Source organism: Canis lupus, chromosome 5 (genome assembly GCF_011100685.1).
Source record: "Canis lupus familiaris isolate Mischka breed German Shepherd chromosome 5, alternate assembly UU_Cfam_GSD_1.0, whole genome shotgun sequence".
Classification (NCBI taxonomy): domain Eukaryota; kingdom Metazoa; phylum Chordata; class Mammalia; order Carnivora; family Canidae; genus Canis; species Canis lupus.
Genome location: NC_049226.1, coordinates 8,815,632 through 8,834,487, shown reverse-complemented (window position 1 = coordinate 8,834,487; position 18,856 = coordinate 8,815,632). Strand labels below are relative to the sequence as shown.

Here is an 18,856-nt window from a genome sequence, read left to right as displayed (position 1 = left end):
GGTCACATGTTGGGGCAGGGCACCTGCAGCCTGGACACTCAAGCAGAGTTTCTTCTTCCCCAGGACACTGTTTTTGCTGCCCTCGTGTTAGTGACGGCAATGTCCCTTCCCCACAGTCGACTGATTGTCCACATGTACAAAGGGTCCTCATGGCGACACCTGGACTAGCATGTGACTCATCAACTGGGGACAGAGCCTCCCTAGTGGCCGTGTAAAGCTGACCATCCCTGACATGGACATTCGTGTTTTCCACCCTGTCTGGGGCACCTTCAGCCGTTGAGTCTGTGGCCGCATCTTTGGCTGCTGTCTCGCTTCCGCCTCCTGGTCCTTCCACACGCGTCAGTGTTGGGGCTCGCGGGGGCCTGTTCATTCTGCTGCTTTCTTTCCCTCTTTTCCGCAGGTCGCATAATCTCTGTCAACCTGTTGAATATTTCTGCTTCTTTCTTCAGCCAGTCAGATGGACCACTGATCCTTCCCACTTTTTCATGGAAGCTGACCTTGTCACCTCCAGAATTTCCATTCAGTTCTTTTTCATAACGTCTGTCTCCTGGCTGGTGTGTTGCTGGGCGAGCCATTGATTTCCTCTAGCTCTTGAACACGTCCCTAAGGGCCTCTGGGCCGCCTCGGGTGAACCAGACATCAGCCTGTCCCACAGGGAGTGTCTTTCCCCCACCTTCACTGAGGGATAATTGACAATAAAATGATACACATTTAAGGGAGTACAATGTAACGATTTTGTACACACGTATTTTGTGAAATGATTACCACATCCAGCTAATTAATCACTTGGCATGCTTACTTTTGCTCTGTGCGTGGTGATGAGTAAGAGACAGGTGGGGCTAGATAGGGAGACAGAGATAGGGGGCTACGTGGTCAGGCTCACAGAAATCCCGACAATGCGGAGGCGTCGGGAAACCAGAGATGAGGGAACACACCAGGCCACTCCGCCCTCGGTGTCTGAGGAGAGGAGTCTAGTTTATGACAGTCTCCTGTGGCCAACAGCAAATAAGCAGATCATAAAAAAGAAGTCAACCATTAAAAATGTTATCACAAGTCCTTAATCCATGGCTCTGCCAGTAGGGACGTTAAAAAGATCGAAGTTCCCCGATTAGCTTTCAGGGAAAGATCAACCCTCAAAGCCCTCCATGGCAGCCCTGTCGGGAGCACCTAGTCCTCTTGTAACTGAGCTTTTGAACCCCTTACCAACATTCCCACACCCCCATCGCAGACGGTTTCTGGGACCATTTCTTTCCTGGGTGTGGGCCCCATGTTCCCGGGGCTCTGCTGGCCTCACAGGGTTTGGATGCAACTGGACATTTTAGGTAAATTATTGTAGCAACTTGGATAGTGGTTCCTGCTCTTTGGGCCCGCCTCCCAGGGATTTGGGTTGTTTTCTTGACTATCTTTAGGGACTGGCCTGCACGGTTTTAGTGAAGCTGACTTGCTCCCGGGGTAAAACATCCGCTGTCTCCCCGCAGACAGCTGTGTGCAGTCAGCTGTGTGCTGCTCCCTGTGATCCGGGGAGGGCGGTGAGCAGGACACTATCGGCCTGTCTCTTCCCCTCTTCCCTCCGTTAAGCTCTCTGCCTCTGGGCCTCCAAGCAAGCTCCGAGCCTCCACTAGTTGCTGGCTAAAGGCTCCATGCTTTCAACAAGGCCCTGGGGTAGAGAGAGCTCCCCCGTTTGAATTTGTTGGATGTCTCTAGGGTGATTCCCAGGGTTTTGAAACACTGGTTTAAAAACCACTTTTCACTTGTTATGAGTGAGTAGGGTGGAGGTGGGTGTGCAGTGCTCCTCCCAACACCATTCTGGAAAGGAATCCCGCCACCCACGGTAATCTAGCAGCCCCGAGAGAAAAGAAAAGGTTACTTAAAAAGGGAACGGTGAGATTAAAAAAAGCTAAAAACGAAAACCAACTATGGGTTACCTGCAGCAGAGCCTGTCAAGATTTTGGGGGAAATGCCTTCCTCTGCTCCTGTTGGGCTCAAACGTGACAAAGCAAAGCAGGTGTGTTTCATTTCTAAGACCTGAGACAACACCACCACCAAAACCTACTGTGTTCTGTTGTGTGCTGGCCTCGCATTTTTTTCAAAAGTCTAAGCATGTGTTTATTGAATAGGAGAGCATCTTCAACAGGGCGGGTGTGTTTATTGACACCATTCTTCAATGGTCCGTCCCTTGGACAGGACAAACTTCTTTACGTGGGGACACGTTTCCTAATTCAGTTGAATCTCACATCTTCAGTTATGTAAGTCCGGCTTTATTATTCCATTTTTGACTGGGAAATTGAGATACACTAGCGATGCCTTCTTATTTGAGTTGGCTCCCTTGGGGTCGTGTCAGTGGGGTGAGCGTGGCCAGGATCACTGGGGGAAGGCAGGGCTCCTCAGGTGTTCTGTCCTCATCTGTCCTCACTGTATCCTGGGGAAATGAGCCTTCGCTGGGCTGCCATTGGCTGCTCCTCCAGCCCGCACTCATAAAGCCTCGATTCTCACCGGCTCCAGATACCTGCACCTCGGCCCGCTTCTGCCAATCTTTGAGGCCGGGACCAAACGCGGAGATGGGTCGCTGCCTGCTGCTGCTGCACCTGCTGCTCATCCTGTGCTCACAGCTGGACCTGCTCCAAGGTGAGGCGCTGGGGAGCAGTGGAGGGCAGTGGGGACTGACGAGGATCCGGGATCTGGGGGAGTGGTGCTTTCCAGCTCCAGGTGGGACTTCTCTCCCTGACTCTAGATCTACCTGCCTTGTCCTGACTTGTCCCCAACAGGTAAGATGACCGCGTGGGTTATTCTTTAACCGGGACATCCTATTTTTCTAGGGACACATTTCAGTGTCTTCGTGCTTGTAACTTTTGTCCCCACAGCATCATGTACTTAGACACTTTTCAGGCTGATATGTGTTGGTACTCTCTGTTGCACTTTAACATTTCTGCTGTTGGGTTATCCTGTGGGATCAGGGTGGCCCCCACCCCAAAGGTGGTTCCGATGTCTGGACCCACAATGCCACATCTGCACCCAGAAGAAATGAGAAGGTTTTCCTCTTACCTGCTGAGGCTTTCTTGGAAAAGCAAGACTTGCGTCCAATTGGTGTCTCAATGGACTGAGGAGCAGGGAAGGGAGACTGGCTCGGGAGGTACATGGTGGTTGGGAGAGGGCCAGGGGCGTGTTCCTGCCTGCGGTGAGGGTCTGAATGTTTTGAACCTCCCGCCCATGCCAATTGCAGGAGCACCAGGGCCCAGATGTGGGGCAGAAGGGATGCGACAAGATCTGTCACTTGTCAAACATCCAAAAACGCAGTCAGACACTTTATTAACAGCAACTGAATTTAGGGTGCCATGCCGTTGTGGACACTTAGATTGAATCATAAATTAACTCTTCTGAAGCTTTGGTGCCTGGGTGGCTCAGTGGTTGAGCATCTGCCTTTGGCTCAGAGCGTGATCCCGGGGTCCTGGAATCAAATCCCCCATCAGGGTCCCTGCAGGGAGCCTGCTTCTCCTTCTGCCTGTGTCTCTGCCTCTCTCTGTGGGTCTCTCATGAATAAATGGATAAAATCTTTAAAAAAAATTCTTCTGAAGCTTAACCATTTCCAGCAAAGCTTGCTGAGAGCAATGTAGGTTCCTCATCACCTTCAATGAAAACTTTTGTAATTCAGTTATCCTACCTGTGTGTGTGTACATACTTAATTAGCAAAAAGTCATTTCTACATGCCCTGTAGTTGTATAGTGTGTGTGTAGGGGTTGTGTTGTACAATTGTTGGAACACAGGATATAATCATTTTGTTCTGCAGTTATACTATCACCACAAAAGAAATGATTTTATGTTCGGTGTGAACTTTGACACTGAATTTACAACAGCATTCACAAAAAGTCAGATGTTTTACCATCTACGGAATATGTGTCCACAGCTTTTACTTGATTCCATGGATTGAGTGAAGAATGAAATGATTGTTGGCATTAACTGGCCGCTGATATGATTTGTTTATAACATTCTCCATCTGCCAGTGGAATCAGCATAGAAGTAGTCCAGGTTTCTCTTAGGGTATGTGCACTAGAAGGCTCAGAATACCAAATATGGCAAGTTAATTGAGAAAACACTCATTTGATCTAAATAAAAATTCATCCTCCTGCCCTGTGTTCCTCCAGAAGCTGGATCTGAGGGACAGATCTGAGTAGAAATAATTTGATTGGACAGGGGTCCCAGGAAACTCCAGCAAGGGAGTGAGGAAGCGAGACACTGAAGGAAGGAGCAGGTGAAGGAGGCATCCTTGAGCTAGATGCCAGGTGGGCACCCGAAGCCCGGGGCTCAGTCCCACTGGGACATTCTGGAGCTCAGCGTTGAGAAGGCCGCAAGCCGTCCCATCTCAGTCGGTGTACTTATGCACCAACTCCCCACTTGCTCTTGGGAGAGGGCTACCTCCAGGGGCTTTGACTCTGTAGGACCCCAGCATACGGGTGTTGCAAGGCGAGTGTGCCCCGTGGGCCCCAGTCAGAGTCGCAGGTGTGTGCAAGAGCAGCCCACAGCCTGTGCGGGTGAATCAGGCTGTGAGGCAGGGGGAGGCAGATGAGGCCGACTGCAGTGCCATCTCTCCCCTGGGCCTCTTGCATTCTCTCCTTCTTAAAAGCCCATCGTCTGCACAGCGGCCAGAGGCAGCTTGCAACACAGAAACCAGTGCGTGTCACTCATTTTTATTTTTATTTATTTATTTTTTAAAAGATTTTATTTACTTATGAGAGAGAGAGAGAGAGAGAGGCAGAGACACAGGCAGGGGGAGAAGCAGGCTCCCTGCATGGAGCCTGATGTGGGACTTGATCCTGGGACCTCAGGATCACGCCCTGAGCCTAACGCAGAGCCTAACCGCTGAGCCACCCAGGCGTCCCTCACTCATTTTTAAACCTCCAGTGGCCTTCTCTCTCGAGTAAAATCTCAATTCCTATGGCGGCTGAAACTGTCCTGTCCAGTTAAAATATAAAGCCAGCTACAGATGGCGTTTTGAGTTTCTGAGTAGATACATTCGAAAAATAAGAAAGGTGTAGCATTAACTTTTATAATGTATTTTATTTACCCTGATATATCTAAAATAGTATCCATTGCATGTCATCGATGTTACACTTACTCATCAGGAAGCAAAAGAATTTTTTTGCCTATGTGTTTGAAATCACTCATGGCCCATCTCTTTGGGTTTTTTTGTTTTTTTTTGTGCATTTGTGCGTTTCTCTTTTTTTGCGTGCAGAAAGGGTGCTTTTATTAAAACCCAGGGACAGGCCCCACGGGCAGAAAGAGCTGCAGGGGGTGTTGTGAGGAGTGACTGATTATATACTTTTTAGTTAGTGGGGGTTAGGGTCAGCTTCTGTCTCCAAGGAACTTGTGCTCCTTACAAGTGGGATCTCCAGACCCCAGTGGGGGGCTACTGCGGTTAAGGCAGGGCTGCTCTTACCCTAAAACAGTGGTCAGGAGACCCTTCAGATGGGGAGCAGCAAGCTGTGTGTTTGCAAGGTGATTGCTAACCTATACCTGGAGGGGGGTAAGGGTTGTGGGAGGGAAGTCACGCTAGAGAGAGCCGGGGTGCTGCGGTCACACAGTGAAGGAGGCCTCGAGGAGCTGCAGGAGAGTTACCCTCTGTGAGCCTCGAGAGCTAGGCCTGGGGACAGTGAGCCTCAGCAGAGTCCGCTGCCTGCTTCCTTCTCCCATCACCTCCCCCTCTGACAGCTTTGACCCTTAAATCTTTGAGGTTGCTGTGCGCAGAGGGGCTCCTCTTCTGTAGCTTCCTCCTGCTGAAGCAGGTGCAGAGAGGCCCCTACCTGGGGGTCCCGGGGGCCCCGCTGAGGATTTAGTAGGAGCCCCGCAGTCAAGGAAGGCCGAGCAGCTGTGTCACGAGTGGGTAACATGCGGGTGTCCCCTCGGGTGGGGAGGGTCAGCTGTGGCCTTGATGGGGGGCAGGGGAGGAGTTTTGGCACCAGGCACTGAGACATTGGGAAAAACAGCAAAACAGGATGAAAATAACAAGAAGAAAAAGAAGCCCAAGGAAGAGTCCTTTGACAGTTGCCCAAAATCCTAGGGCCCAGGCATCGGACCCGTGACCCTGCAGGTGCTCGGCAGCCCCAGGGCAGGGGCCCAAGGTGGACGGCGCAGCCCTGAGGAGGGCCCCCGCTCTGGCCCCCGGAACCTCTTCCATCTCATTCCCAGTCGACCAGCGGCCCCACTCCTCGGCTGTCCCTCTCGTTCCTGGAACCCGCCACACCGATTTTCTCTCACAGCCCCTGCACTTGCCCCTCTATCTGCCTGGAACCAGTTCCCCAACTTCTCCCAGGTGTTGAAAGGGCCAGCCTTTCCTTCTCCCTTTAATTTGCTCACGTGTGAGTGTGAGTGACCCCCCGAGAGAGCCTCTCTGGCCGCCCCGGGTGAAGGGACAGCCCTACTGGCCCCCACCTGCCAGCTCTGTGTCCTCGGGCCACAATCTTCCTCTGTCACCAGGACCTGAGATCATCTCCCTCCCGTGTCCTTTGTCAGCCGCTTCCCCCATTTCTTTGCGGCCTTGAGGACATAAGTGCCATGCATGTTTCATTCCTCCCTCCTGTCACTCTGTCCCTGACATCGGGGACAGCCTGGCACACAGCAGGTGCTCAGGGGGTGTTGAGTGAAGGCAGGGGCCAGCTGCTGCCCTCTTAAGGTTGGAGAAGAGAGAGAGCTGGGGCTTGGGCCAGACGTTGGCAGTGACACCTGCGGCTCCCTCCGCCCTCCTTCCTTCTCCTTTCCTGAGTCCTCCCTGACTTACCCCCCCTCCTCCCTCTGATCTCATCCTACCCTCCTCCATCCCTGGGAGTCGAGGGGGATCTTGTTTGTGCTCCTCCCAGGTATGAGCCAAGCACCCAGAAATCCCCAGCTTTCAGCCACGTCATCGGGCCTGGGAACCGGCCACTGTCCAGGCTGGGAGTCGCCCAGAGGGTGTGCTCGCTCCTGACCCGTGGGAACGCAGGGCCCAGAGAGCCTCAGGATGCTCATTTTCTCTTTCCAGCTCTGCAATGTTTCCAGTGTAAACAAGTCAATGCCAATGGGGTTTGCGAGGATGGGAAAAGTACCTGCCAGGCTGAAGGCAACCAGCAATGCTTTCTGAGGAAGGTCTATAAAGGTAGGTGGGCCTGTGGAGTGTCCTGGGTGACCTTAGCCTGAAGTTGGGTGCTAGGAGTGGGCATGCAGGGTTGGGAGGGGTATGAGTCCCCCATGGGACCACGTGGAGCTGGGGGCCCCAGGACAAGGCAAGGTGACTCCTGGACCCAGGGAATTGGAGCCATAGGAACCCTGGCAGCAGCACCAGTATAGGTAGGGGTTGGTTGTCTTTTTTCAACTAAATGTGTGAATCTGCATCATCTGGTTCTGGTACTTGGCTGCCAATGGCTCTTAACGGGGCAGGTACCTGCAAAAGAAGAAGATAGGATCTCCTGTTAGCTCCTGGGGTGACAGGAAGGGCTGCTAAAATCCCACTGAAAAAAAAAATAAAAAAAATAAAATCCCACTGAGTGGGACCTGAGTGTTGTAGTGTTTGGGGGAGCCACAGGGTAGAGGTGGGGAGAGAGGGTTGGGGAAGGTGATATGGGCAATTCCTATTCACCCCTTCCTGCCCTCTCCTGTGTGGGGAGGGAACCCTAGGACACAGAGCCCCTCCAGCTATCCTGTGAGAACCCACTAGGGGGCCCTATCTCAAATTTCTCAATCCGGAGAGGCAGATACTTCTCCCTACCAGAGCTAGCAGTTCTTGATGGAAGGTTCCAGCTTCTCTCATTCCTTGATTAATTTGTTGATACAACTATCACTGATCCATTCAGCAATATTGATTAAGCACTGCTTGCCAGGACCTGCTGGACCCCACAGCCATGGGTCTTGAAACCCAGGTTTTGGGGTCTCACTTGCCCCCTTCTCTGCCTCTCTGCAGATAACATCCTTTCGTACGGATACCAAGGTTGTAGCAGCGTGTGTTCCCCTATGACGATCTTTAGTACGGATGTTAATTTGGAGGAGAAATGTTGCAATGACTCATCTTTCTGCAACAAGTTCTAAAGATGGGGCCCAGCTTCGCCCTAACCTGCTAGAGGAGGCTGATTCAACACACTTTTCAACTCTCACGATCTTTACAACTACTGTGCGCTGACCACAGGTTCCCCAGAGGGGACCTGACACAACCTGCTAGTTGTGTGCTAGGCCCAGTCACCCTTCTCTTTGCCTCATTGTGAGATGTCACCGGGAGAGTCTTTAACATCCAACCTGGGTGAAGAGTGGTGGGCACCAGTAGGTCCAAGCATGATTTCTTCCTTTCAAAATCCTAATGACGAGTCACATTGATTTTCACTTTAAAAAGGCAGGGTCTGTGGGATACTGTGGGGTCTGTGATTCTGGGTGTTCTGGAGGCAGCCAACTGAAGGAAGAGGGAGAGTCCTCAGAAGCTCAAAAGCATAGGCAATGAGTTGGCTGTAAATGATGTCTTAGGTGGTGGTGAGCTGCTGTAACAAGAATCTCTGAAATGTTGATGTCTTAAAACAGTAATAATAATAAATGACTGCTAACGCGTTTCACAGTTCAATGAGGTGGTGGTGATTATTTAGACAACCCAGCTCCTCTGAACTTTTTAGGCCGCCGTCTCTAACATGGCCTCCGAGGTCTCCACCGTGGGGAGTCACACTGGGGCTTTTGTGGCCGGAACTCAAAGCGGTGTATGTACATAATTTCTGCCCGCATTCCACTATTACTTGACTCCAAACAATTTGTAAGAAATGTAATCTTGCCACCTGCCGTGCAATCTGGTGTGCCCGAGAGAAAATTCAGATGCCCTGATGAACATGGTGGATAGAGTCTGGTTCCTTCCCCCACCCCCACCCCACCCCACCCCCGACTGTTCAGGACCCTTGACCTGCACCCACATTTGGCCTCTGTTTACAAGGGAAAGAATGACCCAGCAAACGAGGACTAGGGAGCACCATACGCTCATACATGTAGAACCTGACCAGATATCCCACCCTCACCCTCTCCGTCTCCCCCACATGGAGGCTGGAGCCCAGCGTGTCTCTTGAGCCTGTCTGAGGCACCCAGGGTGCTCCGGGGGGGTCTCAGGGCTCTCTTGCTGTGTCTCCCCCACCCCCGGCGACAGTGACCCCCTGTATGGCTGTCAGTGGTGTCATGTCCTCATTCTCCCCAAGCAGCCAGCCCTCGGGAGAGGCACTGGTAGAAACTGGGAGAAGGCAGGTGAGGAAGAGGAAAGCCAAACAGAGCGCGTTGACGCCAGCATCGGTCACCCCCCTGCGTGGGAGTCACCAGGGATGAGAAAGTGAGTGATCACAACCACGCTTCTGTAGCATCTTAGCAAAGAAGCAGCATTTCGTACAGAAGAGACAAAATGAAAGAAAGGGGGTTGATACTTTCAGGGCTGGCGAATTATGGGGGGAAGGTAAACACACGGAGGAAGGAACGGAAAGCCTACTTAGTCCGGACTGTTGGGAGATTCCTCAGGGCTGGAGTCTAGAGCTGCGGCCCTGAGGAGACAGGGAGGCCAGAGGGTTTTCCTTGTTTCTTAGAAGTGACTTCCAGCTCAAAATGATCCTATGTCACATGACGTATTTTGGGGTGGCGGCTTCTGGACCCTTCCAACTCAAACCCATCCGTGAGGGCTGAGGGCTGGACGGAATCAGAAGTCTCACTGCTGTCTCTCCGGCTTCCTGCGTCATTAGGACCCCGGCACGTCCCCCAGACTCCCTCTCCCAGGGCTCATCTGAGCACAGGAACAGAAGCCATGACTTTTGAAGCCGGGAATGGAGCTGTGCCAGAGTCATTAGCTGTGCCCCCTCGTCTTTGTCAGGCTTAGCGAGGGCACCGGGCACAACACGGACTCGGGTCCCCGTGCGTCCTTGGTAGATGCTGCGCACACTCTGAAGCCAAGTGCACACATCCTGAGGTCCCCGGGCCTGCTGTGGAGGCAGTTTTCTCATCCACTGGGAGATTCATTTCCTCATAAAGTTTTCCTCCTCTGAGAAAGACTCGGTTATAACTTTGGTTATCAGCTGGTGATGGTCTCAGGCTGGCTCTCGCTGCCTCTGTGTTCATGGGTCACGGCTAGACTCACAGCTTGCCATGGGCTAGGTGGAAGAGCGGGTGTAGACACGCAACCTCAAAGGCCATACCATGTGACGCTTACAAGATTCCCTCCTCTGGTCTGAATTGACTGTGACAGTGGTGGACACACTTGACCCAGTGGAGCCAATGAGTTCTCTTTCCTGGGAATTCCTTATTAGATATCAGGGACGAGAGATCCCTGGGTGGCACAGCGGTTTGGCACCTGCCTTTGGCCCAGGGCGCGATCCTGGAGACCCGGGATCGAATCCCACATCGGGCTCCCGGTGCATGGAGCCTGCTCCTCCCTCTGCCTGTGTCTCTGCCTCTCTTTCTCTCTCTCTGTGTGACTATCATAAATAAATAAAAATTAAAAAAAAAGATATCAGGGATGAATTTTCTCATCTGGGGAATGACTTTACCAAAGCAAAGGGCTGCCCATTCCAAGTGTAGCCCTTAGCAGCACTCAACAAACCAACAAAGAGAGATGGAGAAACAGTTTAGTGTTAGCTGTGCCTTTATGTCCAGGGTTTCTGCTTCCTCAAAACGACAACCACAAAACCCAAAAAGGACAAGGGAAGAAAACACAGACAATGGCCATGTGGCCACCTCTGTCGTGTTTGTGGCTGCCTGACTCACACCTGTGACAGCTGGAGAGCTTGTCCAGAGGCCCATCGTGAGCCTCACTTAGGGAGCCTTCCGGAGGTGTCCCTACCTGCGTGTCCCTTGGCGGTCAGCATCTCAGGCTCCTCCAGCTTCAGCTGTGATGCTTCTGCTCTGCTCCATCCTGGTGGCAGCAGGTGACCTTATCCCTGGGCCCTCTCCATCCTCACACGTGAACTCAGGGACCTGAGGATTCGGGTGGGGGCAGGAGGAGGAGTTTAAACCTCTCACAGGGTCAGGACGCAGTGAGCAAGGCCGCCCCCTGCAGGCAGCCTCTGGGGTGAGGACACGCACTCAGCCTGGCCCCCTGTTCACCTGGTGTGGGTGCTGGGCAGGCGTCTGGCCCCATAGTGAGTCAGAGGCTTCTCCTCCTTCCTGGGGCTGTGGGGGTGGGTGGGCAGACTATGGCTTGCCACCCGGAAGGCACAGCTCTGTCTAGCAGGGGATTTCTGGGTGCTTGGCTCATACCTGGGAGGAGCACAGACAAGATCCCCCTCGACTCCCAGGGATGGAGGAGGGTAGGATGAGATCAGAGGGAGGAGGGGGGGTAAGTCAGGGAGGACTCAGGAAAGGAGAAGGAAGGAGGGCGGAGGGAGCCGCAGGTGTCACTGCCAACGTCTGGCCCAAGCCCCAGCTCTCTCTCTTCTCCAACCTTAAGAGGGCAGCAGCTGGTCCCTGCCTTCACTCAACACCCCCTGAGCACCTGCTGTGTGCCAGGCTGTCCCCGATGTCAGGGACAGAGTGACAGGAGGGAGGAATGAAACATGCATGGCACTTATGTCCTCAAGGCCGCAAAGAAATGGGGGAAGCGGCTGACAAAGGACACGGGAGGGAGATGATCTCAGATCCTGGTGACAGGAAGATTGTGGCCCGAGGACACAGAGCTGGCAGGTGGGGGCCAGTAGGGCTGTCCCTTCACCCGGGGCGGCCAGAGAGGCTCTCTCGGGGGGTCACTCACACTCACACACGTGGGCAAATTAAAGGGAGAAGGAAAGGCTGGCCCTTTCAACACCTGGGAGAAGTTGGGGAACTGGTTCCAGGAAGATAGAGGGGCAAGTGCAGGGGCTGTGAGAGAAAATCGGTGTGGTGGGTTCCAGGAAACGAGAGGGACAGCGAGGAGTGGGGGGGCTGGCCGACTGGGAATGAGATGGAAGAGGTTCCGGGGGCCAGAGCGGGGGCCCTCCTCAGGGCTGCGCCGTCCACCTTGGGCCCCTGCCCGGGGCTGCCGAGCACCTGCAGGGTCACGGGTCCGATGCCTGGGCCTCCCCCTGAGCCGGGAGCCTGACACTTGCTGAATCCCAGGACCCCAGGACCATGACCTGAGCCCAAGGCAGACTCTTAACCAGCCGAGCCACCCTGGCGCCCTGTGCTCTCTCTATCTATTGAACTTCCTTGTTCTTAGTAGTTCTGTTAGGCCACTACAACAACTTCATGAGGCCTGAGACAAGCCGGCCATCATTCCAGGCTGTTCTCAATACTGACAAATCACCTGAGAGAGAACATGAGCCTGTCTGACCATCTGCGTGGTAGTTAACGCGGGTAAGTCTGAAGACGGGCCTGTTTCCATCCAACCAAACGGAAACTACCTTTTCTTTGCCAAAGATGATCCCAGAGCACATGAACCTGAAAAGTCGTGGGGTCGGTTCCCATGATCACCCTGAGGATTTCTACCAAGTCTTAATTCGGGTAAGTGCTGGATTTTCTTCACGTCCCTCCCGTGTGTTCTTGGAGAATGAACTTTGGTGATTCCATGTGGAGGCAGCAAATACCGGCATCCACAACACAGGTGTACAGACCCACAGACAGACGAAACAGAGACCACACACTCCCTCTTCAGGGTTGCCCGGTTGCCCAGGTTCCAGAAGGAGTTCCGACTTATGGTGTAATCTCCTCCTTGAAGTTTGTCCTGTGACATTTATGACATTGACGTCTCAGGGCCCCAAGCGAGAGCGCAGATTCCCAGCCCTTTGGGGTAAACAGGGGACGTTGGCCGGCCAAGTGCTAAAATGGCATCATGTAATATGCAACTTAGGCTTGCCTCCAGAGCTGCATTCCAGGGCTGCAAAGATTTGTAAGAGGAGGCCAGGGACTCTCAGTTGCTCCAGGAATTGCGTTGCAGCTTCAATGTTCTCGTAGGTGGGCTCACCCTGTAGCTACATTCTCTTTTTCAGTAAATGCCCCAGGAAGGTTGGGGAGGCATTCCTGATCCTGCGGGTACCTGGCTCCAATTTAGTTGAGGGGAGGACACATACTTTCTTTCTGCTTCAACTTTTTTTACTGCTATCAGGCTCTGCAATCTGGCCAATTTCTGATCACAGACGTACTTTGTAGTTCTTTTTTAATATATATATTTTTTATTGGAGTTAGGTTTGCCAACATATAGTATAACACCTAGTGCTCATCCGGTCAAGTGCCCCCCTCAGTGCCCATCACCCAGTCACCCCATCCCCCCGCCCACCTCCCTTACCACCACCCCTTGTTCGTTTCCCAGAGTTAGGAGTCTTTCATGTGCTGTCTCCCTCACTGATATTTCCCACTCATTTTCTCCCCTTTCCCCTATAATCCCTTTCACTATTTTTTATATCTCCCATATGAGTGAGACCATATAATGTTTGTCCTTCTCTGATTGACTTACTTCACTCAGCATAATACCCTCCAGTTCCATCCACATCGAAGCAAATGGTGGGTATTTGTCATTTCTAATGGCTGAGTAATATTCCATTGTGTACATAAACCACATCTTCTTTATCCATTCATCTTTCGATGGACACCGAGGCTCCTTCCACAGTTTGGCTATCGTGGACATTGGTGCTAGAAACATTGGGGTGCAGGTGTCCCGGCGTTTCACTGCATCTGTATCTTTGGGGTAAATCCCCAGCAGTGCAATTGCTGGGTCGTAGGGCAGGTCTATTTTTAACTCTTTGAGGAACCTCCACACAGTTTCCCAGAGGGGCTGCACCAGTTCACATTCCCACCAGCAGTTTCTCCACATCCTCTCCAACATTTGTTGTTTCCTGTCTTGTTAATGTTCCCCATTCTCACTGGTGTGAGGTGGTATCTCATTGTGGTTTTGATTTGTATTTTCCTGATGGCAAGTGATGCAGAGCATTTTCTCATGTGCTTGTTGGCCATGTCTATGTCTTCTTTGGTGAAGTTTCTGTTCATGTCTTCTGCCCATTTCATGATTGGATTTTTTGTTTCTTGGGTGTTGAGTTTAATAGAGCTCTTTATAGAGCTTGGACACTAGCCTTTTATCTGATAAGTCATTTGCAAGTATCTTCTCCCATTCTGTAGGTTGTCTTTTAGTTTTGTTGACTGTTTCTTTTGCTGTGCAGAAGCTTCTTATCTTGATGAAGTCCCAATAGTTCATTTTTGCTTTTGTTTCTCTTGCCTTCATGGATGTATATTGCAAGAAGTTGCTGTGGCCAAGTTCAAAAAGGGTGTTGCCTGTGTTCTCCTCTAGGATTTTGATGGAATGTTGTCTCACATTTAGATCTTTCATCCATTTTGAGTTTATCTTTGTGTATGGTGCAAGAGAATGGTCCAGTTTCATTCTTCTGCATGTGGATGTCCAATTTTCCCTGCACCATTTATTGAAGAGACTGTCCTTTTTCTTTTTTTTTTTTTAAAGGTTTTATTTATTTATTCATAGAGACAGAGAGAGGCAGAGACACAGGCAGAGGGAGAAGCAGGCATCATACAGAGAGCCCGACGCGGGGACTCGATCCAGGGTCTCCAGGATCACGCCCTGGGCCGCAGGCGGCGCCAAACCGCTGCGCCACCGGGGCTGCCCCGAGACTGTCCTTTTTCCAGTGGATAGTCTTTCCTGCTTTGTCGAATGTTAGCTGACTATAGAGCTGAGGGCCCATTGCTGGATACTCTATTCTGTTCCATTGATCTATGTGTCTTTTTTTTTTTTTTTTTTTTTTGCCAGTACCACACTGTCTTGATGATCACAGCATTGTAGTACAACCTGAAATCCGGCATTGTGATGCATCCAGGTCTGTTTTTTTTTTTTTTTTTTTCCAATATTCCCCTGGCTATTTGGGGTCTTTTCTGATTCCACACAAATCTTAAGATTATTTGTTCCAACTCTCTGAAGAAAGTCCATGGTATTTTGATAGGGATTGCATTAAATGTGTAAATTGCCCTGGGTAGCATTGACATTTTCACAATATTAATTCTTCCAATCCATGAGCATGGAATATTTTTCCATCTCTTTGTCTTCCTCAATTTCTTTCAGAAGTGTTCTATAATTTTTAGGGTGTAGAACTTTTACCTCTTTGGTTAGGTTTATTCCTACGTATCTTATGCTTTTGGGTGCAATTGTAAATGGGATTGATTCCTTAATTTCTCTTTCTTCAGTCTCATTGTTAGTGTGTAGAAATGCCCCTGATTTCTGGGCATTGATTTTGTATCCTGCCACACTGCCGAATTGCTGTATGAGTTCTAGCAATCTTGGGGTGGAGACTTTTGGATTTTCTAGGTACAGTATCATGTTATCGGCGAAGAGGGAGCGTTTGACCTCTTCTTTGCCAATTCGAATGCGTTTTATTTCTTTTTGCAGTCTGATTGCTGAGGCTAGGACTTCTAGTACTATGTTGAATAGCAGTGGTGAGAGTGGACATCCCTGTCTTGTTCCTGATCTTAGGGGAAAGGCTCCCAGTGTTTCCTCACTGAGAATGATATTTGCTGTGGGCTTTTCCTAGGTGGCTTTTAAGATGCTGAGGAATGTTCCCTCTATCCCTACACTCTGAAGAGTTTTGATCAGGAATGGATGCCGTATTTTGTCAAATGCTTTCTCTGCATCTATTGAGAGGATTATATTGTTCTTGTTTTTTCTCTTGTTGATGTGATCTATCACGTTGATTGCTTTATGAGTGTTGAACCAGCCTTGCATCTGGGGGACAAATCCCACTTGGCCTTGGTGAATAATCTTCCTAATGTACTGTTGGATCCTATTGGCTAGTATCTTGTTGAGAATTTTTGCATCTGTGTTCATCAGGGATATTGGTCTGTAATTCTCCTTTTTGGTGGGGTCTTTGTCTGGTTTTGGAATCAAGGTGATGCTGGCCTCATAGAACGAGTTTGGAAGTACTCCAGCCCTTTCTATCTTTCGGAACAGTTTTAGTAGAATAGGTATTGTTTAAACGTTCTTTAAACGTTTGATAGAATTCCCCCTGGGAAGCCATCTGGTCCTGGACTTTCGTGTCTTGGGAGGTTTTGGATGACTGCTTCAATTTCCTCCCTGGTTATTGGCCTGTTTAGGTTTTCTATTTCTTACTGTTCCAGTTTTGGCAGTTTGTGGTTTTCCAGAAATGCATTCTTTTCTTCTAGATTGCCTAATTTATTGATGTATAGCTGCTCATAATATGTTTTTAAAATCGTTTGTATTTCCTTGGTATTGGTTGTGATCTCCCCTTTTTCATTCATGATTTTATTAATTTGAGTCTTTTATCTCTTCTTTTTAATAAGGCTGGCTAATGGTTTACCTATCTTATTAATTCTTTCAAAGAACCAACTCCTGGTTTTGCTGATCTGTTCTACAGTTCTTCTAGTCTCTATTTCATTGAGTTCTGCTTGAATCTTTATTATTTATTTATTTATTGTTTGAATCTTTATTAACTCTCTTCTGCTTGGTTAGGTTTTTTTTTTTTTTTTAAAGATTTTATTTATTTATTCATGATAGTCACACAGAGAGAGACAGAGAGGCAGAGACACAGGCAGAGGGAGAAGCAGGCTCCATGCACCGGGAGCCCGACGTGGGATTCGATCCCGGGTCTCCAGGATCGCGCCCTGGGCCAAAGGCAGGCGCCAAACCGCTGCGCCACCCAGGGATCCCTGCTTGGTTAGGTTTTATTTGCAGTTCTTTTGCCAGTTCCTTTAGGTGCAAGGTTAGCTTGTGTATTTGAGTTCTTTCCAATTCTTTGAGAGATGCTTGTATTGTGATGTATTTCCCTCTTAGGACTGCTTTTGCTGTATCTCAAAGATTTTGAATGGTTGTATCTTCATTTTCATTAGTTTCCATGAATCTTTTTAATTCTCTAAATTCCTGGTTGCCCCATTCATCTTTTAGCAGGGTGCTCTTTAACCTCCATGTGTTTAAGTTTCTTCCAAATTTCCTCTTGTGATTGAGTTCTAGTTTCAAAGCATTATAGTCTGAAAATATGCAGGGGAGAATCCCAATCTTTTGGTATCGGTTGAGACCTGATTTGTGACCCAGTATGTGGTCTATTCTGGAGAAAGTTCCATGTGCACTTAGAATGTGTATTCAGTTGTGTTCAGATGTAAACTTCTGTATATGTCTGTGAGGGTGAAATCCATGTGGTCCAGTGTATCATTTAAAGCTCTTGTTTCTTTGGAGATGTTGTGCTTAAATCTGTCATTTGCAGAAAGTGCTGTGTTGAAGTCTCCTACTATTAGTGTATTATTATCTAAGTATGTCTTTACTTTGGTTATTGATTGATATACTTGGCAGCTCCCACATTAGGGGCATAAATATTCATGATTGTTAGGTCCTCTTGTTGGATAGACCCTTGAAGTATGATATAGTGTCCCTCTTCATCTCTTACTACAGTCTTTGGGATAAACTTTAATTTATCTGATATGAGGATGGCTACCCCTGCTTTCTTTTGAGGACCATTTGAATGGCAAATGGTTCTCCAACATTTCATTTTCAGGCTGTAGGTGTCCTTAGGTCTAAAATGAGTCTCGGGGGATCCCTGGGTGGCGCAGTGGTTTGGCGCCTGCCTTTGGCCCAGGGCGTGATCCTGGAGACCCGGGATCGAATCCCACGTCGGGCTCCCGGTGCATGGAGCCTGCTTCTCCCTCTGCCTATGTCTCTGCCTCTCTCTCTCTCTCTGTGACTATCATAAATAAATAAATAAATAAATAAATAAATAAATAAATAAATAAATGAGTCTCGGGAAGCCCCGGTGGCTCAGCAGTTTAGTGCCACCTTCGGCCCAGGATGTAATCCTGGAGACCAGGGATCGAGTCCAACATTGGGCTCCCTGCATGGAGCCTGCTTCTCCCTCTGCCTGTGTCTCTGCTTCTCTTTCTCTCTCTCTCTCTCTCTCTCTCTCTCTCTCTCTCATGAATAAATAAATAAATAATCCTAAAAAAAATAAAATGAGTCTCTTGTAGACAGCAAATAGATGGGTCTTGCTTTTTTATTCAGTCTGAAACCCTGCGTCTTTTGATGGGATCATTTAGCCCATTCACATTCAGAGTTACTATCGAAAGATATGAATTTAGTGTCATTGTAATACCTATTCAGTCCCTGTTTTTGTGGATTCTGTGGGCTTCCTCTTTCTTTTACAGGGCTCCCCTTAATATTTCTTGCAGAGCTGGTTTGGTGGTCACATATTCTTTCCGTTTCTACCTATCTTGGAAGCTCTTTATCTCTCCTTCTATTCTGAATGAGAGCCTTGCTGGATAAAGTATTCTTGGCTGCATGTTCTTCTCATTTAGGGCCCTGAATATATCCTGCCAGCCCTTTCTGGCCTGCCAGGTCTTGCGGAGAGGTCTGCTGTTAATCTAATATTTCTCCCCATATAATTTAGGGATCTCTTGTCTCTTGCTGCTTTAAGGATCTTCTCTTTATCTTTGGAATTTGCAAGTTTCACTATTAAATGTTGAGGTGTTGAATAGTTTTTATTGATTTTGTGGGGGGGACCTCTCTATCTCCTGGATCTGAATGCCTGTTTCTCTCCCCAAATTAGGGACGTCCTCAGCTATGATTTGTTCAAATATGCTTTCTGGCCCTCTGGCCCTCTTGGTGCTCTCTGGAATCCCAATTATACATAAATTTTTCCTTCTGAGGCTGTCATTTATTTCCCTTAATCTTTCTTCATGGTTTTTTTTTGTTTTTCTCTTTTTTTCCCTCAGCTTCCTTCCTTGCCATCAACTTGTCTTCTATGTCACTCACTCTTTCTTCTACCTCATCAACCCTTGTCGTTAGGACCTCAAGTTTGGATTGCATCTCATTTAATTGATTTTTAATTTCAGCCTGATTAGATCTAAATTCTGCAGTCATGAAGTCTCTTGATTCCTTTGTGCTTTTTTCCAGAGCCACCGGTAGCTTTATAATTGTGCTTCTGAA

General features: G+C 49.3%; 1 protein-coding gene across 1 annotated transcript; it reads left to right on the top strand.

Annotated features, from left to right (window-relative positions):
• The first annotated feature begins 2,558 nt into the window (after positions 1-2,558).
• LOC119876281 (acrosomal protein SP-10-like) lies at positions 2,559-8,545 on the top strand. Its single transcript, XM_038535564.1, has 4 exons — positions 2,559-2,706; positions 4,434-4,538; positions 6,755-7,123; positions 7,925-8,545. The coding sequence occupies exons 1-4, from the start codon at positions 2,559-2,561 to the stop codon at positions 8,047-8,049; spliced, it is 747 nt and encodes a 248-aa protein (XP_038391492.1). The 3' UTR covers positions 8,050-8,545.
• Positions 8,546-18,856: the final 10,311 nt, after the last annotated feature.

What these genes read in the sequence shown, in the direction of transcription:
- LOC119876281 (XM_038535564.1), top strand. Translation starts at nt 2,559, where the DNA reads ATGGGTCGCTGCCTGCTGCTGCTGCACCTGCTGCTCATCCTGTGCTCA. An exon ending in CTGTGCGGGTGAATCAGGCT is followed by an intron (nt 4,539 to 6,754) that starts GTGAGGCAGGGG and finishes TCCTTTCCTGAG; the next exon opens with TCCTCCCTGACTTACCCCCC. An exon ending in TCTGAGGAAGGTCTATAAAG is followed by an intron (nt 7,124 to 7,924) that starts GTAGGTGGGCCT and finishes GCCTCTCTGCAG; the next exon opens with ATAACATCCTTTCGTACGGA.